Here is a 21622-nt window from a genome sequence, read left to right as displayed (position 1 = left end):
GAAATGAGGGAATGAAACTAATGATTCCTCAAGAGCATCTATAGACAAGTTATTAGAAGTAAAAGGATTTCAGCAGAATGTGTGTGTGTGTACGTTAATTGCTCAGTTGTGTCCGACTCTTTGCAATCCCATGGACTATAGCCTGCCAGGCTCGTCTGTCCATGGAATTCTCCAGGCAAGAATACTGGATTGGGTAGCCATTCCCTTCTCCAGGGAATCTTCCTGACCCAGGGATCAAACCTGGGTCTCCTGCATTGCAGGCAGATTCTTTACCATCTGAGACACCAGGGAAGCCCTTCAGTAGAATATCTGGATATAAATTCAACATAAATTAATTAATTGAATTTTTGTACTTTAGCTGTTAGAAGATTTAAGGAGCTTCCCATGACTCAGTGATAAAGAATTCGCCTGCCAATGCAGAGGACATGGGTTCAAACCCTGTGTTGGGAAGATCTCTTAAAGAAGGATGTGGCAACCCATTCTAGTGTTCTTGCCTGTGATATCCCATGGACAGAGGAGCCTGGTGGGCTACAGCCCATGGGGTTGCAAAAGAGTTGGACACAGCAAATAAAAAACGAAACCAAAAAAAGAAGATTTAAATTTTAAAATGTGTAATAGTGGAAGGTACTCAGGAATAAATCTAATGAAAGGTGTGCAAGGCTTTTAAGGAAAAAATTCTAAAACGTAATTGAAGGACGTTATATAACAAATCGAGAGTGATCATATTTTCATAAATGGATTTAATGTTATAACAATGTCAGTTTTTCCCAAGTTAATCTACAGATTCAGTGTAATTCCAGTCAGAATTTCAACATGCTGATTCTAAAATAAATATGGAGGAGCAAATGGCTAAGAATAATCTAGTGCTGGTCAAATACACCAAATCCTAATCCCTGAAATTTATAAATGTTACCTTATAAGGAAAAACAGTTTTTCAGGTATGACTAAGATCTTTTTTTTTTTTAATCACAAATAATACTTTTAATTATTTAGCTTCTTAGAGTATCCACAAAACAGAAACTGACAAATCCATATTATTATTTAGTCAGATAGTTGTTTCTGACTCTTTTGCAAATCCATGGACTGTGGCCCGCCAAGCTTCTCTGTCCATGGTATTTTCCAGGCAAGAATATTGGAGTGGGTTGTCATTTTCCCCCTCCAAGAAAGATCTTGACATAGGGAGATTATCCCAAATTATTCAGGTGGGCCCTGAATCTAATAAAAAATATCCTTATAAGACAGAGGCTAAGGGAAATATAAGACATACAGAGAAAAGAAGGCAGTATGTAGATAGAGACAGAAATTGGAGTGAGGTAGCTATAAGCAGAGGAGCCCAGAAGCTGGCTCGTCTAGGAATGTTCTCCACTAGAGCCTCTGGAGGAATGTTCTTGATTTTGGCCCAGTGAAACTGATGCTGAGCTTCTTACCTCCTAAACTGTGAGAGAAGTAATTTCTATTTTAAGCCACCAAGTTAGTGGCATTTGTTAGGGTAGCCACAAGAAATTAATATAAATAGCAAGATAGTTTTGAAGAAAAAGTCCTGCTATATTCAGGACTACTATAAATCTATGTTTATCTATCCTAGAGTAAACACCCTACTTTGTGGATTGTATGAGAACTTGATGAATAACAGATGTCATTGCATTTCATTGGGAAAACAGTGCTAGGAAAATCGGTTATCCTATAGGGAAGTGTATAATTAGATTTCCTTTCTTCATGTCATATACAGAAATAAATTCAAGAAAAAAATATAAATATGAAAGTAAAATCTTTTAGAAGAACATGTAGAAAAAATAAATATTTTCCTCCCCAGCTTTTTAATATGAATTTCAAACATTTAGAAAAATTTGAAGAAAAGGAGTGAACTCCACTCATACACCCACTTATGCCTAGATTTTAAAAAGTACTGATATTTTGCATATACATGTATTTTTTATTTTTGTCTTTAAAATTAAAAATATTTTTGGCTAAGTCATTTGACAGTGAGTTGCAGACGTCATAACTATCAACTTACATCTTGATAGAATATATATGACCTCCGAGGAGTGAAAGGTTTCTTAAAATAGATATAATAAGCAAACAACATAAAGGACAAATTGACTACATTAAAATTTTAAACTTCAGCAAACCAAATACAGTGAAAAAGATTTCAGACGGTGAGAGGAAACTTGCAATGTACGTTAACTGTTGAAAGATTATAAGAAAAAGACACAAAACCAAATAGAAACATGGGCTAATTTGTAGAAGAAACTGATTGGCTGTTAAACACGTGAGATGATGTTAAACTTTGCTTTTAATTAAGAAAGTGAAAATTAACATCATAATGAGATATTTCATACCCAACAGATTGATACAAGTTAAAAGGCTGATGAACTAAGTATTGGTAAGCATGTGGGCAGGCTCATGCACTGATTGATATAGTATACTTACTCATTCACTTTGGAGACTCTTTAGTAAAGTGGAACACATGCATATCTTTTGACTCAGAAATTCCTTTCCTAGGTTTACACCCTATAGACAATCCTTAGATATAAACACAAGGAGATATGTTTAAAAACTTCCACAGGAGCATTGTTTAGAATAGCAAACAAGTTGGAAATAATCTAAATGTCCACCAGCAGGCAAATGGACAAATATATTGGTATATTCATACAATGGAATACCTTACAGCAATGAAAATAAACTAGTCCTATATCAGTAGGAATGACTCTCTAAAACAATACTGAGTTAAATAAAAGTGGGTTGCAGAACAATAGTATGAAACCAGAAATTTTTTTAAAATGTGGAACATATGTAAATGCTAAAGGAACGTAGAAAGCATGGAAACAGCATATATTATATATATATATTATATTAGGTTATATTTGTAGTATCAAATTTCTTGAGGCAGATGGTAAGTACAAAGTATATGTTATAAATTCTCTATTATTTGTGAATGTCTGAATATTCAGTAGAAAAAGTCAAAAGATAAAGTCTATTTGTTTGGATGAATATTAAAGTTGGTAAAAGGAATCATTGGTAGAATAAGGGTCCTGGAGTAGGAGGATGAGATCCAAATCACAGGTAGAAGGATTGTCTTTAAAAAGACTGTAAGGGAGCTAAATTTTGATGGACATACCAAATTTGGTTCATTATTGGATTGGTGGGGTTTTTTTTCATAAATGTTTAAATTTCTTGGCTTGAAAAGATGTTAAGTATGCTTAGGAATTTATATCAGAAAATGTTATAATGACACATTTGTAATCCGGTGAATAGGTAAGCTAATATTTACCTATCCCTAAGACTTTCATGTAGGCTCATCATCTAGAGTAGATGGCAAGATGATTTTAAAACAATGTATGCTGATATGTTTCATTGTGTCATATCCAGGTTTTGGTTCTTTTTCCTTCTAAAAACATCTAAAAAATTTTTTTTCCTTCTAAAAAAAAATTTGTAAGTTTTAGATCATTTATTTGCCTTACTCTCTTTGAATTACATAGTTGTTTTTTGACTCTCCTTCATTTCCTTGCTGAATTGTGACTTTTTCCCCCTGTAGCTGTTTCCTTCTGAGTATGAAAGATGATAGCATTGAAGGCATTTATGACACTCTAAAGCAGTGTGCATTGATTTCCAAGTCCGCTGGTGGAATTGGTGTTGCTGTGAGTTGTATTCGAGCTACTGGCAGCTACATTGCTGGGGTAAGCTTCTGTTGTGTGACTAAAAATATGTGGCTGGAGGGACTCAAGTCCATAAACAACCAGGGTTGTGGTTGAGAAGGCATTTGCGGGAGTGTGGGAGACCTGGATCTCTGTTAATTACTAGCTGGCTGTGCAACTTACAATGAGTGAGTTCACTACTTCTATCTTATTAGAGGTTGGTTAGTTGGGCTCTAGGGTCCTTTTTCCCACTCCAGTATTCTTGCCTGGAAAATCCCATGGACGGAGGAGCCTGGTAGGCTGTAGTCCATGGGGTTGCTAAGAGTCGGGCACGACTGAGCGACTTCACTTTCACTTTTCACTTTCATGCATTGGAGAAGGAAATGACAACCCACTCCATTATTCTTGCCTGGAGAATCCCAGGGACAGAGGAGCCTAGCGGGCTGCCGTCTGTGGGGTTGCACAGAGTCGAACACGACTGAAGCGACTTAGCAGCAGCAGCAGGGTCCTTTTTAGCTTAGATTTTGGAATTCTGATTTACTTTAGCAATAATAATATTAATAGCTTTTATTATTCATTGCTTCAGTTCAGTTCAGTCGCTGAGTTGTGTCCGACTCTTTGTGACCCCATGAATTGCAGCACGCCAGGCCTCACTGTCCATCACCAACTCCCAGAGTTCACTCAAACTCACGTCCATTGAGTCGGTGATGCCATTCAGCCATCTCATCCTCTCTCGTCCCCTTCTCCTCCTGCCCCCAATCCCTCCCAGCATCAGAGTCTTTTCTAATGAGTCAGCTCTTCGCATGAGGTGGCCAAAGTACGGAGTTTCAGCTTTAACATCATTCCTTCCACAGAACACCAGGGACTGATCTTTAGAATGGACTGGTTGGATCTCCTTGCAGTCCAAGGGACTCTCAAGAGTCTTCTCCAACACCACAGTTCAAAAGCATCAATTCTTCGGATTCATTGCTTACTATATGCTAAATGTTATAAAAATTTTATGTGAATTACTACAACCTTATGAGATAGATAGATATTACAAACACAGTAAACTTTACTCCTTACAGTGACTTTGTGAGTATAGCCACTGTTGTTTTCATTTTACAAGTGAGGAAGCTGAAGCTTACAAAGTTAAATTACTTCCAGAGATTAGTCATTTAATATGTGATAGAGCCAGAGTTCAAGCTTAATCATTAATACTTTATGAGGGAAATTTCAGCTCTTTTAGTTCACTATTCACTGGGAGTCAAGATCATGGTTTTGGGTGGAATCTTAAAAATAATGCATATGGATGCGTATGCATGACAGAAACAGACTGACAGATAAAGAAGACAAACTTGTGGTTACCAAATGGTCAGGGAAGCAGGGAGTGACAAATTAGGGATATGGCATTAACTGATATATAAACTACTATATATAAAATATTTAAGCAAGGATATACTGTATAGAATAGAGAATTATACCCATTATATTATAATAACATATAATGGAGTATAATATGCTGAAATCACATTCAGTATAAAATACTGAATCACTATGCTGTATACCTGAAACTAATAACAATATTGTAAATCAACCATACTTCAATTTAAAAAACAAAAGAAAAAAGGTAATGATTTTGAGTAAGACCTGGATTTAAATCCTGTCTCTACTAATTACTAGTAGTGTGGCCTAGTAGAAGTTATTTTACTTCTCTGAGTTGTTTCCTCCTCTATAAGGTGAAGAAAATGTCTCGCCCTATAGAAAGAGAGTCCAGAAGAAAACCATTCTGTTATGTGGTGTTCATTACCTTTCTGCTTAAAGCCTTGCCTTGGGTTAGAATGATTATTTTAAAAAATTGATAGGTATCTCATCTTCATTCTAGAATGTATTTATTGGAGAATCTCCATTTGCCTTATTGTCTTGATTTATCCACTGCATATAATTCTTACTATAAATCGCCTTGAATTCTTTTGGGAAAAATATACTGTAGTAGGGTTTTTACTCTACCCAAAGTATTTCATTATATGATGACCTTTTGAAAGTATGGGGGTTTAAATTCAACTATGCTGATTTTGGATTCGTTTGACTTATAGTTATTTCTCATCGTAAGCTAGAGATGCCATGAAATAATGTTGTACATATTTGTAATTTATTCCACAGTTTTATGTTGGGCATTATGTTTTCAAAGCAGAGGTAGAGATGGGGAGCAGATGACACTAGACTGGGAGAGAGTAATTTGCCTGCTGTTGAGCCATCTTCTTCTTTTCCTTGCTGACCCCCTCTTGTTCCTCCGGATGACTTTATCCTGTTTCTTTTTCAGACTAATGGCAATTCCAATGGTCTTGTACCGATGCTGAGAGTATATAACAACACAGCTCGATATGTGGATCAAGGTGGAAACAAGGTATGCTTTGTGAGTGAAAGCCCTAGAAATCAGAACTGAAAATCTCATATAAGCTATAATAAGATAGCTCACTATGTATGTTTCTAACAACTCTGTTTTTTTCCACTTTTATGATCAATTTAATGTGTGTATACTTTTTACTTAAAGTATAGACACTTGAAGTATACATATACAATATATATTATACATATATACCAGTCAAGCCATAGAACACAGACATCAGTGTGTCTCCTTGTGTACCTTTGTATTAATCATCCATCACTCCTACACATACATACGTTATCCTTGGCTCCAGGCAGCCAGTGATCTAGTCAGCTTTCTTACAAGACAGTTTATTTGCAAAGAATTTCTAAAGTGGTGACTCATATTGATACCTTGGAGGGAGGGCATGGCGACCCACTCCAGAATTCTTGGCTGGAGAATCCCCATAGACATAGGAGCCTGGCAGGCTATAGTCCATGGGCTCGCAAACAGTTGGACACGTCTGAGCAATTAAGCACATATTGATACCTAATCTTGAAAAGGGGTTGTAACATTTTTTCTAGGTTTTTATTAAAAAAAAAAAAAAAGACAAAAAGCAAAACTTGGCCTGTTTTATAGAGGGAAAAATAGAGAGTACTGGGCCATTTTTCCAATGTTATCAGCAGAATACTTTGCAGCCATCTAGCCTATCTAATGGAATCTGTGAGGACCTTGATAAGACATACCACCTTTTTGTGATCTTTAATAAAAAGCACAACTTATTGTCAAAGTTAAAGCAATTTTTGGGGCTTTACATACACGTCACAGAGTGTAAAGTGAGCTGCATGACAGCTGAAGAGGAAGCTTCATCTCTAGTTCACTGTGTCACTTTGGATAAATTATTTAGTCTTTCTTGTTCTACATTTTCTTTGTGTTAATTGTTCTTTTTTACACCTAGGATTGTATTGTATACTATAAAATATAAAGTAGTAGTATTTTTCTACTACTTTATATTTTATAGTACTTTTATTTGTATTATCTCATGTAATTCATTAATTGTAGTGAAGATCCAAGAAGATATTATTGAAGTGCTTTGGAAAATATGAAGTTCCTTTATTTCATTCTGATTCTGAAAAGAATGATGATTTATTTACCTTTAGCGACCTGGGGCATTTGCTATTTACCTGGAACCTTGGCATTTAGACATCTTTGAGTTCCTTGATTTAAAGAAGAACACAGGAAAGGAAGAGCAGCGTGCCAGGGACCTTTTCTTTGCCCTTTGGATTCCAGATCTCTTCATGAAGCGAGTGGAGACTAATCAGGTGAGAGATAGTTACTTGTTAGTAATAACAACTTGGTTCATATGAGTTTTCTCCTCAATCGTCTTAAATCATGCTTAGGAAGAATCTACCTATATGTTATGCAACAGCAAGGCATGCTGAGCAAGAGATGCCTTTCTTGCCTTCTTGGATTTTTATTTTCTAAAGCAGATGCTCTAAATGCTTTAGGAGTCACGAACAAATAGGCAGAACTAGATGTTTGGACTTGAGCCTAAATATTATTTCTGAAGCAGAATTTTAAGACAGTCTATGGAGGCCACCCTCTCCCTTATAGTATTCCTAATGGACCATGTGTGATTGGTTATTTGAAGTTTCTTATGGTTGGTACTCTTCTTCCCTTGGCAGGACTGGTCTTTGATGTGTCCAAATGAATGTCCTGGTCTGGATGAGGTCTGGGGAGAAGAATTTGAGAAGCTATATGAAAGGTATGGAAAAAATACAAAAGTAATAATGTTTTAACCTTGTTTCTTTTATTTATAGGATGTAAATTTCAAAACTATGTCAATTATTAGCCTAGTTTCTAGGATTCTTCAGAAGCATCTAGAAGAGAATGTGACTAGTAATTTTGTTTTAGTGTGTTTTCTTCCTGAATCTTCACCAAAATTTTGGTTTGTCTTTCTTAAAACTTTGGAGGGACTTCCCTGGCTGTCCAGTGGTTAAGACTCCACTCTACCACTGCAGAGGCCACAGATTTGATCCCCGATTGGGGAACTAAGATCCAGCATGCTGCGTGGCATGGCCAAAAAAATTACTCATGACAAACTTCCCCCCAACCCCATGGCCAGGATGCCCAGGTAGGGGAACACCCCCAATGGCAGTGGCTGGACAGAAAGTATGGAAGGAAGCGAGGAGGGCAATGAGGGGGTGGGGGGCGATGAGGGCCCTGACAGATACAGAGGGTGTCTGGAGTACAGACATTGAGCAGAGCTTCCAGGAGGCCACGGCCTCTTACCTATCCTGTGGCCAGTGGAAAATCCTATTCAATGGAGTCAGGTTGTATGGTTGTGATAAACTGATTGCCTGCAACATCAAACTGAGAACATGGAAGACCTAAACTCGCAAACAGTCTCTAGTCATGTCCAGGCTTTGGTCCAGGGGAGGTCTGGGGAAATCCAGCTGATGCTCAAGGCACTGAATGTGGACCAGGTTTCCAAGGACAAGGCTTTCCAGACAATGACTTCTGTGTCCTTTGCCCAGCTCATCTCAGCACCTTCCCTGCAGGCCAGACTGGATGCCACCAGTCCTCAGGCCCCAGAACCTTTCCATTTTAGGTCGGGGCTTCTGGGCCCTCCTGGAATGTTCCAGATGTGAAGCCATTCTCAAAACACTGTTCTTGTCACTGAATCCTCCATCTACTGCTCTGCCAGGGTATGAGCTTCCCAAGCCCTCTCATCCTTTGCTTTGCTCCCACCTGCCACATCACCCCAGCCTGGTAGGCTTGGGCTCTGGGCACTGCTCGGTCACAGCACCTGTTTGTACACATCAGCCTGCACTGCCCCAACCCTGGAGTGCCCTGCCTCGAGAATGTGGACATCTGACAGATCTATGACAAATTCCCTGAAAAAAGAGGGGCTATAGGAGCTGTGTGACCGTGGGGCCAGCCATACTTTCTTCCTGGTCAGGTTCTGGGTGGACCTGACCTAGGGCCCAAGTGGTGAGGAGGTGGGGCCGCCAGCGGCAGCAGTGGCTTCTGTGGAGAGAGCAGCCAGTATGAGAGCCTGGACCCCGTGACCCTTGCCTGTTCCTTTAAGGTCTACTCCTTTGGCAAGCAGGTGGTGGAAAAGGTGTAGACAGAACATGCCCTGATGGAGGATGGGAGGTTTGTGTACCACATGTTGCACTCACCCATGTGCAAGCACCTGGTGAATTTTCTCACAAGCTGCGGCAGCTGCTGGAGCGCCATGCGATGAACAGCATCCTGGAGAACTTTACCATCCTCCGGGTGGTGACACAGAGACACCTAGGAACTGCTGCTCTGCACCGCCTACATCTTCGAGGTCTTTACCAGTGAACAGGGTGCCCAGCACCACATTTACTGCCTGGTTAGGGACTGAAGGGGGACCCCAGGAGTGGCTCATCCCCAGAATACCCTCCTCTCAGGAAGGACCTACAGCTTTCCTCTTACTTGGGGAGGGGCTGCTCCTAAAAACTGTGTTGTGAGTTGAACGTGCTGGGACTGTGAGGAAAGGATGGATCCTGACATTGGAACCTCACAGAGGTCTCTGAAAGCACAGATCACTCCAGAGCATTAGACACAGGGAACAGAAGTATGACAACCCTTGGGACACCACTGGTTCTGTCTCTAACAGGCACCCTCCCCCTTTTCTGTTTTGGATGTTTTGGAGGGCCCCCAGCAGCAGCAGTTACACATTGGCTTGTCCCTCTCTGTTGTTAAGCGCCCTCCCTCTTGCCAGTCTGCCTTTCCTTACCACCCGCATCCCAGTACCCTGATAATCGAATGTTGAAAGTTAACCCTTTCTGTGCAGGAGCAGACCAGGTGGGCCCTGGAAATATTTCTTTTTTAATATAACAAAAGATAATTATTAAGAAACAGAACAAAAATCTTTGGGACATGTAAATAGGTGTTCAAGTTAAATCATATTTTAATAGATCCTCTAAACAATTAATGCAGAGTTATTAATTTGCTTTGTTATAAAGTACATTTGATAAAGCAAGTTATGCTTTTGTATTATACACAGGAATTGAGAGCAACTGGGGTGCACGTGTCAGAAGTTCATTAAGTAATAGCACCAGAGTATTGCTGTAGCACAATGGCACTATTTAACTAATTCAGTCTTTGTTCCTTTTTATTAAGGAAGGTATTATTGATTTAGTGAGTCTGGCTTTAGCCATAGTAAAATGTGTATCATATTCCTAATTTTTTTCCCTTAGCAAAACTTAGTAAAAATTTAAGAGTTTTTAATATTTTATATTTTGGTGCTTCTCTTCATGTTGTCTGCAATAAAGATTTTCTTAGGGAATATTAAAATAATACTAGCTTTGCCTTCCAGGTATGAGAAAGAAGGTCGTGTCCGCAAAGTTATAAAAGCTCAGCAGCTTTGGTATGCCATCATTGAGTCTCAGACAGAGACAGGTACCCCGTATATGCTCTACAAAGATTCCTGTAATCGGAAGAGCAACCAGCAGAACTTGGGAACCATCAAATGCAGCAACCTGTGCACAGAAATAGTAGAGTATACCAGCAAAGATGAGGTAGGTAGAAAAACTTCTGCCTCAGGTACTGAGAGAAGAATCTTAGGAGTTTGTGAATTGTTTGTGAATCTCTCACTTGATTTCCCTTGAGTTGAGTGAAGGGAGTATTCATAGCTTGCTGTAAGCAGAAGGGCACTGAAATAGATTATAAAGGAAGGAAGAGGTATGATGTGTGCCCTTAAAAATCTTCTAGTCTGAGCCATATAGAAAAGACTGTAGACTTTTTCTTACACACACATTGTTGTAATAATCTTTTCTTGAGAATAATAGCAATACATAATTATTTAGGTTAGAGTTAGGACAAACACAGTAACGTGTTAGAGTGTGTATTCAGTTTAAAATATGTAAGCATGAGAGTCCTTTCAGTGAATGTGAGACAAAATTCTCATCTCAAATCTTTAAGGCCATTCATAGAAGAGGCAAGGCTGGAAATGGGATATAGATTTGGTTATTTTAAAAAGAAGTTTATGAAAAAGCTTTCTATTTGGGAAGAACCACCAGTATGACAGATTAGAGACAGGGATAGGTTTTGCGCAGGGAGTGGAAAGTAAGTTTATTGTGATGGAGCAGATATATTAAAGGAGGGATGGCTGTGGTTGAGGGAAGAGAGAAAGTACGTGAAAGCTGGCATATTTCAGACATAGGAAAGCTCTTGTAGATTTTTGAAAGGAAAATAGCATTGCTAGGATGGGAAGGATAGCTCTTGATTCTGGTTATAGAATGGCTTGGTGTGAGAAGCAGTTGGAAGTTACTTTATAGAGATTGTTGCGTTAGTCAGATGACAGACTGTGTGGATATTGGATGTAAGCTATGAAAATGAGGAGGAAGGAACAGATCCTGAATTCTAGGACCTAAAAACATGACAGATGAAAAGTCAAAGAAAATGGTAAGTGAGCTGAACATACTGCTGAGCTTGCAGTTTGATTTAACAAAGTTTACTGACCACCAGGCATATGTAAGACACCGGACTAGGTGCTCTGAGATACAAATGAATGTGGCTCAATCCCTGCCCTCTAGAAACTTACAATTCAGTTGGAGGAAATTGGCATATATTTATATTGTTATATAGTTAGACTGTATTACAGAGAATAAAATGACCTTTTTTAAAAACAAAAAATAAGATCATACCATTCTCTGCACAATATTTATCTTTGACTTTCCAACCCATCCAGAGTTTGTTCATTTTTTAAAAATGGAGATATAAGTCACATACCATAAATTTCACCCTTCTAAAGGATACAGTTCTGTGATTTTTTATTAGTATATTCATAAAGTTGTACAACTATCACTGATAACTAATTCTAGAACATTGTCACCACCCCAGAAAGAAACCTTGTACCTGTTAGCATTCACTGTCTGTTCCCCTCTTCACCCATCCCCTGGCAACACTGATCTATTTTATGTCTCTGGATTTGTCTATTGTGGGCATTCCGTATGAATGGAATCATGTAATATTGGGCCTTTTGTGTCAGTTGTCCATGCTGTAGTATGTATCATTACCTCATTTCTGTCCTTATAATGCCCTGTGAGATGGTACACAATTGAGTATCCCACCTCATCTGTTCTTATTTTTCCCCTTGCTCACTGTGCTCCAACCCTTCTAATTTCATTGCCATTTCTCATACTCCTGCTGCAGGAGTTTTGAGTGGTAAAATGCTCTTTTCCCCAGAGAGCCATGTGACTTGCTTTCTAACTTCTTCAGTTCTTTCTTCATATGTCACATTCTCAGTGGTGTCTCCCTTGATGACTATTTAAAAATGGCACTCCTTCCATGCTTAGCCCCAATTTCCTGCCTTATTTTTCTCCCTTGCATTTATCAGGCTTATGTGATTCGAGCTATGTTTTAAAAATGGGTACTTTGTCACCATGTGTAGAATTGATTAGGTATGAAGGGCATGAGGGAGTCTAGGTGAGAGGAGTTGAGAGTTTGGATTGGGAGAGTCATAATCAAAATGGTGAAGGAAGTATATTCATTCAGTATTATTTAGCATTTGCTATATGCCAGGTGTGGTGGTGCTAGTCCTGAAAATGTAAGGATAAAAAAGATATGATCCCTAACCTGAAAATGCTCACCACTTAGTATAGTAAGAATCACCTAAAGAGCTTTTTTAAAATTCAAACTTGGATCCTTTGTTATGGGCTGTTGGAGTCTCAGTGAGGATGAGGTAGACATGGGTAATTTGGAACAGCTTTTTACAGTGATAGAAATGTTCTGTATTGGGTGGCTACTGAGCATTTGAAATATAACTAGTGCAATTGAGAAACAATTTTAAATTTCATGTAGTTTTTATTTAGTGGCTGTTGTATTAGACAGTGCACATCTACTGACATACATAAAAAATTATAGCACAGTGACATACGTCTGGTAAAGAGCCTTGTACTATGGAGTGTACGGTTCTTCCCCCATCTTAAGCTGTCTCACTGGTGCATGTAACCGTTCACACATGGGAATAGGTCCTGGGGTTTAGAAATGAACAGGTGAATGGTGAAGAGGAAGCAGTCAAAGATAGAAACTAAAACTTTAATGTCAACAAGTGTTAGAGGTGTACAGGGTAGTGTCATTGAAATAAAAATCATGTGATTCTTGACCCTTTTTCTTCAAATTCTAGGTTGCAGTCTGTAACTTGGCTTCCCTGGCCCTGAATATGTATGTCACATCAGAACACACATATGACTTTACTAAGTTGGCTGAAGTCACCAAAGTCATTGTCCGAAACTTGAATAAAATTATTGATATTAACTACTACCCTGTCCCAGAGGTATGAATAGATTTCTCTGCTTATTGGTGATAATTGAAATCCAAGGTGGAAGGAGTTGATCATAGTCTTCTAGTCATCATGTTATCATTGGAATGATTGGAATGGTGTGAGAAAACTGAGATAGAGAGTGTGTCATTTGGTACAGAATGTTGGTTTTACTGTTCGTTAATGTCATCTCTTTCTTTTCTAAATCTATTGGCACAAAGGCTAGCTTGTCGAATAAACTCCATCGCCCCATTGGAATTGGGGTACAAGGTCTGGCAGATGCTTTTATTCTGATGAGGTACCCTTTTGAGAGTCCAGAGGCCCAATTATTGAATAAGCAGATCTTTGAAACCATTTATTATGGAGCCTTGGAAGCCAGCTGTGACCTGGCCAAGGAGTATGGCCCATATGAAACCTATGAGGGCTCTCCAGTCAGCAAAGGAGTAAGTATATGGATGAAATTTCTCTTTGCCTATGGGTTCCTGTAGTAGGCTTAATGGTAGCCCTCAAAAAGATGTTCACATCCTAATGTCTGGAACCTCTGACTATTAAATTATTTGATGTAAAAAGGATCTTTGCAGATGTAATTGAGATTATCCTGGATTATCCAGGTGGGCCCTAAATACAGTCACAGTTGTCCTTACAAGAGACACAGAGAAGAAGGAGCAACACAACCATAGAGGCAGAGGTTGGAGAGCTGTAGCCACAGCCCAGGAGAATTGAAGCCACTAGAAGCTGGGAGAGGCAAAGAACCGATTCTCCCCTAGACTCTGGGGATGGAGGGGGCCTTCCCAACATATTGAATTTGGGCTTCCGGCCTCCAAGACTGCAAGAGAATAAATTTTGTTATTTTAAGCCACTAAAGTTGTAATCTGTTACACCAGACATCTGAAGCTCATATAGTCCTTTTGTTCTCTGGAGTAAAAAGTATATTCTATTTACATCTCTTTTATTTAAAACTAATTATTGCTAAAAGACATAGGAAGACTGCTGAGTTAGTTTTTTTTTTTCTTTTTGGATGGGTGGGGAAAGGGAGTGGTACCTTGCATGGCTTGCAGGATCTTAGTTCCCTGAGCAGGGATCCTGAGCCCACAGTAGTGAAAACACTGAATCTTAACTACTAGATCACCAGGGAACTCCCAGGTATTAGTTTTCTATACCTAAACTTAGCAGATTAAAACAACGTACATTCAGTATCAATTTCCATGGGTAAGGAGTGCAGACTTGGGTTAGCTTAATCTCTGGGTCTCTCAAAGTCAAGATGTCAGTAGAAGCTGTGATCTCATCTCAGGCACAGTTCTCCAACCCCTCCTGGTTGTTCATTTCCTTGCAGTTCTAGAGCTCATGGCATCTTGATGCTTCAAAGCCAGTAGGAGGGAGAGTCCCTCATTTCAAGAGCCCAGTCCAGTCACCAATTTGGGCATTTTCATTTGTCAGGTCAGGGCCACCCAGGATAATCTCCCTTTTTGCTAAAAAATTAAACTGATTCTCAACCTTAATTGCATCTGCAGAAACCCTTCACATTTGTCACAATTGTGTGAGTGACATCCATCGTGTTTCCAGGTCCTGTGTATACTGAAGAGGAGGAGAGTTTGAGGGCCTATACCCCAGGAGGTGGGAATCTGAGTGCTGTCCTAGCATTCTGCCATCACACTGCCTTTATCCCCAGTAGGATGATTCTCTTCCCTGTAAAATAAGATGTTAGATTTAGTTCTCACAGTTCCTACTGATATTTAGGAACTCTACATTGTTTGAAAATAGGTGTTAATTAGCTAAGTAGATAATATTTAGAGATAGGATAGATCAAGGCTGTAAAGAAAGATGAAGGTAGAGGGTAGAGTAATTCTTTTATTGTACAAAAAGAGAATACATTTCAGCAACATGCTTTCATTTGTTAAAATTTCCTGGTTTGTAGAGATGATATGGGTCTTCTGAGAGGACTCAGCAGGGATAAGGGGAAGAGGTAAGCCTTAGTCAGCCTGCTTTGAATCAATATGACTACATAGCAGTTTGTCTAGGAAAATCTCTGGGCCTTATACTCCTTACATGACAGCATTTGTTGGGATATGGGGACATGGCAGTTAGTCATTTGCTTGGTTTTTGTCATAGTTTCAGATGGTCATTGAATGATTTATCATCAATTTGGGTTGTTTGTTCCTTAGATCCTTCAGTATGATATGTGGAATGTTACTCCTACAGACCTGTGGGACTGGAACCTTCTCAAGGAGAAGATTGCAAAGTAAGTAGAGATGTAAAGTAGCTTTGGGTTCAGGTTTTCATCCTGGCTCTTTCAAACTTAGGTATGTTATTTTATCTTCTGAAATTCATCTTTTTCTCTTTTAAATGGGACTTAAAGGACCTATCTATAGAACTGTTATTGTGAAAATACTTCCTAGGACAATATATGTACAGTAGTCTGCAATGAAAACATTTTAGTACCTGGTAGGTATTATTAGTTGATGTTGTTTTAGGGCTTAACTAGCAAGAACGGGTAATTCTTTTTCTCATTAAGCATTCATATTTCCAAGTGTGTTTGCTTTTTAAATGTTTTCCACTTTTATTTATTGCTTAATTACATTGGGCCCATAAATGGCTTTCACTGAATTGATTATCATAGGACTACATTAGGGAATTTAAAGAGCTTTTGGAGGGTTTAATATATTAAACTGTTGGAGAGAAAAATGTAAAAATTGAGTCTGTAGGCCTTTTCAATTAATAAACATAAGAAATTTGAGTGCAGGCAGAATGTTTTTCTGAGTCAATAATGAAACAGGTTGCTTTTGCTTTCTATCATGACTGTCTGACACGTCCAGGTTGATGAATATACATAGTGTTTAATGTTTGCAGAAGGAAGCAGTAGCTTTAAATGCTCTTTAAATATACCCGTTTACCTTCAGATTGTTTCATTGCTCAAATAATATATGTTAGACAATTTAGAAAAACATACAAGTGAAAAGGGAGTAAAATGAAAATTACCCCAATACCACCTGTTTGTATTTTTTTGTCTGTTATCCTCAGACTTTCTTCTGGTTTTGTATATATATGTGTATTTACATGCAAATTCAATTTTTTAAAAAATGCCCCTGAACTCTATTTTTACTTTGTTTTTTTCTCAAAATACTATAGTTTAAATGTCTTTTATGTATAACTTTTTAAAGTTTCAAAATTAAAATAAAAATTTCAACATAAATACACATTCATTGTTAATAAAGTTCAAGTACAGAAACAAAATAGAAAGTAAAAGCCCTTTTTTATACCTCTTCTACCAACCACTTGTCCTACAAAACAAACAAAAAAACAACTTATTTCTTTTCTCAGAGATCACCAACATGAATGGTGTATATTTTTCTAGACCTTTTTCAGTTCATTTGCAGATGTGATCAAACTTGACACATTCTGAGACTTTTTATTTAGTGATTTATTTTGGAGATCTTTCTCTTTTAGTACATGCAAATCTATTTAATGTTTTTAGTGATTACAGATGATTCCATAGTTTGGATGTATGTGACTTTTCAAAACATTTTCTTATCTGTGGACAAGAAACCACTATCCACTTTACTGAGGGAGTAGACATGGAGCTAGTTGGTGGTTTACTTGATGCCTCACAACTAGAAAGTGACATGAAAGTGAAAGTGAATTAGCTCAGTCGTGTCCGACTCTTTGCAACCCCTGTGGACTGTAGCCTACCAGGCTCCTCCGTCCATGGAATTTTCCAGGCGAGAGTACTGGAGTGTGTTGCCATTTCCTTCTCCAGGGATATTCCTGACCCAGGGATCGAACCCTGGTCTCCCACATTGCAGGCAGACGCTTTACCATCTGAGCCACCAGGGAAGCCCTGGTGAAAGTGACGTAGAGAAGTTGAAATTTCAGTTGTATACGCTCCATTAGGATATGAGGCTCGGTGCTAAGTACTGTATGAATCTAGAGGTATGGAATGCAGCAAAGGCAAGCTCTTTGTGCTCGAGAAACTAAGTAAGGTGAGACATGTACACAAATAAAATATACGTAAAGGTACAGGTCATAAAAAATATTTGCAATGCACATACTTGTATTTGACATTTTTACTTAGTGTTGTCTGCCTGATCAGGAAAGATGTTTTAGCATAGGTATCTCTTCAGTTAAGGTTTGTATTATTACTATTTTATTACTACTATTATTGTTTATTTTGGCTGTGCTGGTTCTTTATTGAGGCACGTGGGCTGAGTTGCCCTGAGGCATGTAGGATCTTAGTTTCTCAACCAGAGATCAAACCCACATCTCCTGCATTGGAAGACAGATTCTTAACCACTGGACCACCAGGGAATTCCCTAGGCTGAGCTTTGAAAGATGTGCTTAGCACAGTTTGAAGATTTTCAGAGCTCAGATACTACATTTTTAAGCATTCTCTTTGGCACTGAACGGAGTCAAGAGGTTAGCATTCTTCTAGGAACTTTAATTAACGAGGTGATAGAGGAAGTCAGGAATATTATACTTTGAGCGTCATTTTCTCTATTCATTATCTTATTCAGTATAATGAAGAGTTGTGGTGATAGACGTTTGGGTCTTACCACTTTCACATCATTAAGTTTCCTTAAAGAGCCTAGCACAGTGATCACATAGTCTCTTAGAAAAGAGTGAGGGTTAAATGAGTGTACCTGTAACAGGTGGGGACTCTCCAACAGCCATTTGAGTGTTTCCTTGGGCAAGATGGTGTATCAAGTGCTGTGATTCTTAAGTGGCATAAGTCATGGCATGATAAAGGTTGTCAGCAGTAAAAGTTGTGCTAATTCTGTTTAGGAATCAATCATTCATTTAGGAAAAGGGCATACTGTAGAGTTGCATCCCTGTAGGGGTTAAATGCAAATGTCAGCATGTGAGTGTGGTGCATGTATGGTATTTACAGCAACTGCTTTACTACGTTGATTAAAGTAGCTGTCTTCCTGACAGATAGTAGCATAAGGACCAGCACCTAATAATCTCCTTTTCTTCAGGTATGGTGTAAGAAACAGTTTACTTATTGCCCCGATGCCTACTGCTTCAACTGCTCAGATATTGGGAAATAATGAGTCAATTGAACCTTATACCAGTAACATCTACACTCGCAGAGTCTTGTCAGGAGAATTTCAGGTGAGAAGATTACAACCAGACGTACTGGAAAGTCTTTTAGAAGCCTGATGTTAGGAGTAAATGCTACTCATATTTAAGATGCCCCTCTATCTTAGAATGGGGGCAAAGTTTTGATAAAGTGAGCTGTCATCTCTAATGTTATTTATGTTATTTCAGCATATAATAGACATTTTATAAATATCTATCAGAAGAATGAAGGATTGAGGGTTGAGTATGAAAGCAGTTTGTTGATATTAGAGTTCATGTAATGTGTAACCATTCTTTAATCATGTAGTATATGTCATATACTACGCTTTACTACGTGTGCTAAACTATAACACATATACTATAGCCTCAAATGCTTAAGTTGATGATACTCCAGATGTATAGAAGTATCTTTTAAGATAGTGGTTCTCAGCCTTGGTTACAAACTAGGAATTTGTGATTGGAAGGACCACTTTATTTTTTTTTTTTTGAGGTTCCCAAGTAATTCTTGTGTGCAGGTTGAGAACCACTAATTTAACAGATATTTATTTGTGAATTTACAGATATTCTGAAGTAAATTTCTGTAAGGTTTGGGTTGGGTACATTTATAATTTTCTCAAGTATTTATTGTGTCCATACTTAAAACAAGAAAAGAATCATTCTACATACCCAGCTTAGGCAGTTAGCTCCTTTCACTTTTGCAGTACTGTATGTTATGTTTTGAATAACAGGTATCAGAATTTTAGAGGAATATTTCATGTGATGGGATATGTCACTCAGTTTCATAAAAAATAGAATTTACCAAGCAATCTAATGTTAAACTCCAAGTGTGTAATCCTCTTCAGGCCCTGTTGTTGTTTATTCTTTCACATTTTTCCTCCTTTTCCTTTCAGATTGTAAATCCTCACTTACTGAAAGATCTTACTGAGCGGGGCTTGTGGAATGAAGAGATGAAAAATCAGATTATTGCATGCAATGGGTCCATCCAGGTACAGAATGACCAAAAAAAACAAAGTGTGCTCTTCAGGAGCTAAGTTGAACATTGGTACCTTCTCGATTATCCCAGGCAATACAGAGAAAGAATGGCTGTTCACTCTGGTCATATATCCAGGCCTTACCCTCTTGTTTGTGCAGCACTATAAAACAATGGTTCCCAACTTCTCTGCATGTTAGAATACATTAAAGAGCTATTAAAGCTGAAGCTTAGATTGTTTCCATACCAATTAAATGTCTGGGAATGAGAGTTCAGGCATCAGCATTTTTTAAAGACTCTCTAGATAATTCCAAAGTGCATCAGAGTTTGGAGACCAGTGATGTAAAGCCTGAAATTAGAGTCAAACTTAATTAAAAAGTTTGATGGAGATTGAAGACTGATAGTTCAAAAGTCAGAGCCACAAATAGTGTTCAACAATAAAATATGTGCAATTGAGAATCAAGAAGCATTTATTTGTAGATAGAGGCCACTTATTAGATATTGGTCTGCTCAGCAACACAGATAAAGATTCCTGTAACATTTCTGTATTTGCTGATAGAAACTGTAGCATTAGCCAGTCTATGTTTTGATGCACGCTAACCCTAGACCTAAGAAATAAGAAAGCCTTATTTCTATTGACTTCGAGTGGAGTTTGTGGAGTCCTACCATATTTAAAAGGTTTTTGTGTCATTGCTTCCTTGGGTCATGTTTCTGTGAGTTACAGCCCTGAATTTTTATATTTTCTGCAAAACTCAAGGGTCTTTTATTGCTTAGCTTTGATCTGGCCTTCCTTTATTGCTGCTGCTAAGTCACGTCAGTCGTGTCCGACTCTGTGCGACCCCATAGACGGCAGCCTACCAGGCTCCGCCGTCCCTGGGATTCTCCAGGCAAGAACACTGGAGTGGGTTGCCATTTCCTTCTCCAGTGCATGAAAGTGAAAAGTGAAAGTGAAGTCTCTCAGTCATGTCCGACTTAGCGACCCCATGGACTGAAGCCTAGCAGGCTCCTCCATCCATGGGATTTTCCAGGCAAGAGTACTGGAGTGGGCTGCCATTGCCTTCTCCGCCTTTCTTTATTAAGTGCCTCTAAAACAGTGAATGTTTTGGCCATTAACCAATTAAAAATGAATCTTACATAACTACCACCAGATTGATATTTTGTTGGTTAGATGGGGTTTTATTAGACTTTATAAGCTGGAAGTGAGTAGTCTTAGGAAACTTGATAAGGATCATACTGTATTAAATGGAATGGCTAGGATCAGATCTGACTGGAAGTAGAATCACAGCCAGACCCTGGGGCATCGTTCTATTAATTATACTGCTTTCTTCAACCAGAGTACAATAGCATCTGCTTTACCTTCTTCAGAGCATACCAGAAATTCCTGATGACCTGAAGCAGCTTTATAAGACTGTGTGGGAAATCTCTCAGAAAACCGTGCTCAAGATGGCCGCTGAGAGAGGCGCTTTCATTGATCAAAGCCAGTCTTTGAACATACATATTGCTGAGCCTAACTATGGCAAACTCACTAGTATGCACTTCTACGGCTGGAAACAGGTTGGTGGAGGAAGTCAACCAACTTAGAATACTTTAGAATTGGAACAGAGTTTTATTTTCTAGCTACCTATTAAATATTGCCACCTGGAAGTTCTTTCACTTTAAGTCCAATATGTTAAAACTAACATGTGGATTTATACTAGATTAAGCTCTCACTTTGAATTTTCTTATTTTGGGTGGGATTATTTTATTCAAAGCTTGTAGGCTCATAGGCGTTACCTATGATCCTTCCTTTACTTCCCATGTAGTCATTCACCGTGTGCTGTTGGTTGTTCGTTTGTACTGTTTCTTGAATGCCTTTCTTTCTATTCCATCACCGCCACCACCTTTATTCTTAAGTTCTTACCTGATCTCTTTGCTTCTGGTATCTTTACTCTAGGCCAGCTTGTGTCCTGCTACCATTCCTAAAATAAAACTATACATCAACCACCTATTCAAAAATACCCATTGTTTCCCAGCTTTAAAACAGAATAAAAGCCAATCATTTAGCTAGTCACTGCCAACTGTAAAGACCTGTGAGTCTATGATGTGTTCTTTTTTTAAAAAAAAGAGTATTTATTTTTATTTATTTGACTTGCATCGGGCCTTAGTTGTGACACAGGTTCTTTTTTGTTGGGGCACGCAGACCGCAGACCCTCTAGTTGTGGTGCTTGGACTCTGGAGTGTGCGGGCTCAGTAGTTGTGGTGCAGGCTTAGTTGCTCTGCAGCATGTAGGATCTTAGTTCCTGAACCAGAGGTCAAACCCA

The 21622-nt window shown here is 38.5% G+C and overlaps 1 protein-coding gene and 1 pseudogene across 1 annotated transcript in view; both read left to right on the top strand.

The window, feature by feature from the left end:
• The window catches only part of RRM1 (ribonucleotide reductase catalytic subunit M1), a 41295-nt gene that overhangs the window by 18250 nt on the left and 1423 nt on the right, over positions 1 to 21622 (top strand). The window contains exons 8-18 of the mRNA XM_061380657.1: positions 3536 to 3677; positions 5938 to 6021; positions 7143 to 7304; positions 7668 to 7747; positions 10334 to 10535; positions 13145 to 13294; positions 13501 to 13722; positions 15442 to 15518; positions 18250 to 18385; positions 19243 to 19338; positions 20688 to 20876. Of these exons, the coding sequence (XP_061236641.1) occupies positions 3536 to 3677; positions 5938 to 6021; positions 7143 to 7304; positions 7668 to 7747; positions 10334 to 10535; positions 13145 to 13294; positions 13501 to 13722; positions 15442 to 15518; positions 18250 to 18385; positions 19243 to 19338; positions 20688 to 20876 (1540 nt within the window). The remainder of the gene's footprint in view (positions 1 to 3535; positions 3678 to 5937; positions 6022 to 7142; positions 7305 to 7667; positions 7748 to 10333; positions 10536 to 13144; positions 13295 to 13500; positions 13723 to 15441; positions 15519 to 18249; positions 18386 to 19242; positions 19339 to 20687; positions 20877 to 21622) is intronic.
• On the top strand, positions 7754 to 10327 carry LOC133226784 (transcriptional enhancer factor TEF-4-like; annotated as a pseudogene).

Source organism: Bos javanicus, chromosome 15 (genome assembly GCF_032452875.1).
Source record: "Bos javanicus breed banteng chromosome 15, ARS-OSU_banteng_1.0, whole genome shotgun sequence".
Classification (NCBI taxonomy): domain Eukaryota; kingdom Metazoa; phylum Chordata; class Mammalia; order Artiodactyla; family Bovidae; genus Bos; species Bos javanicus.
This window is presented reverse-complemented; position numbering and strand designations above follow the sequence as displayed.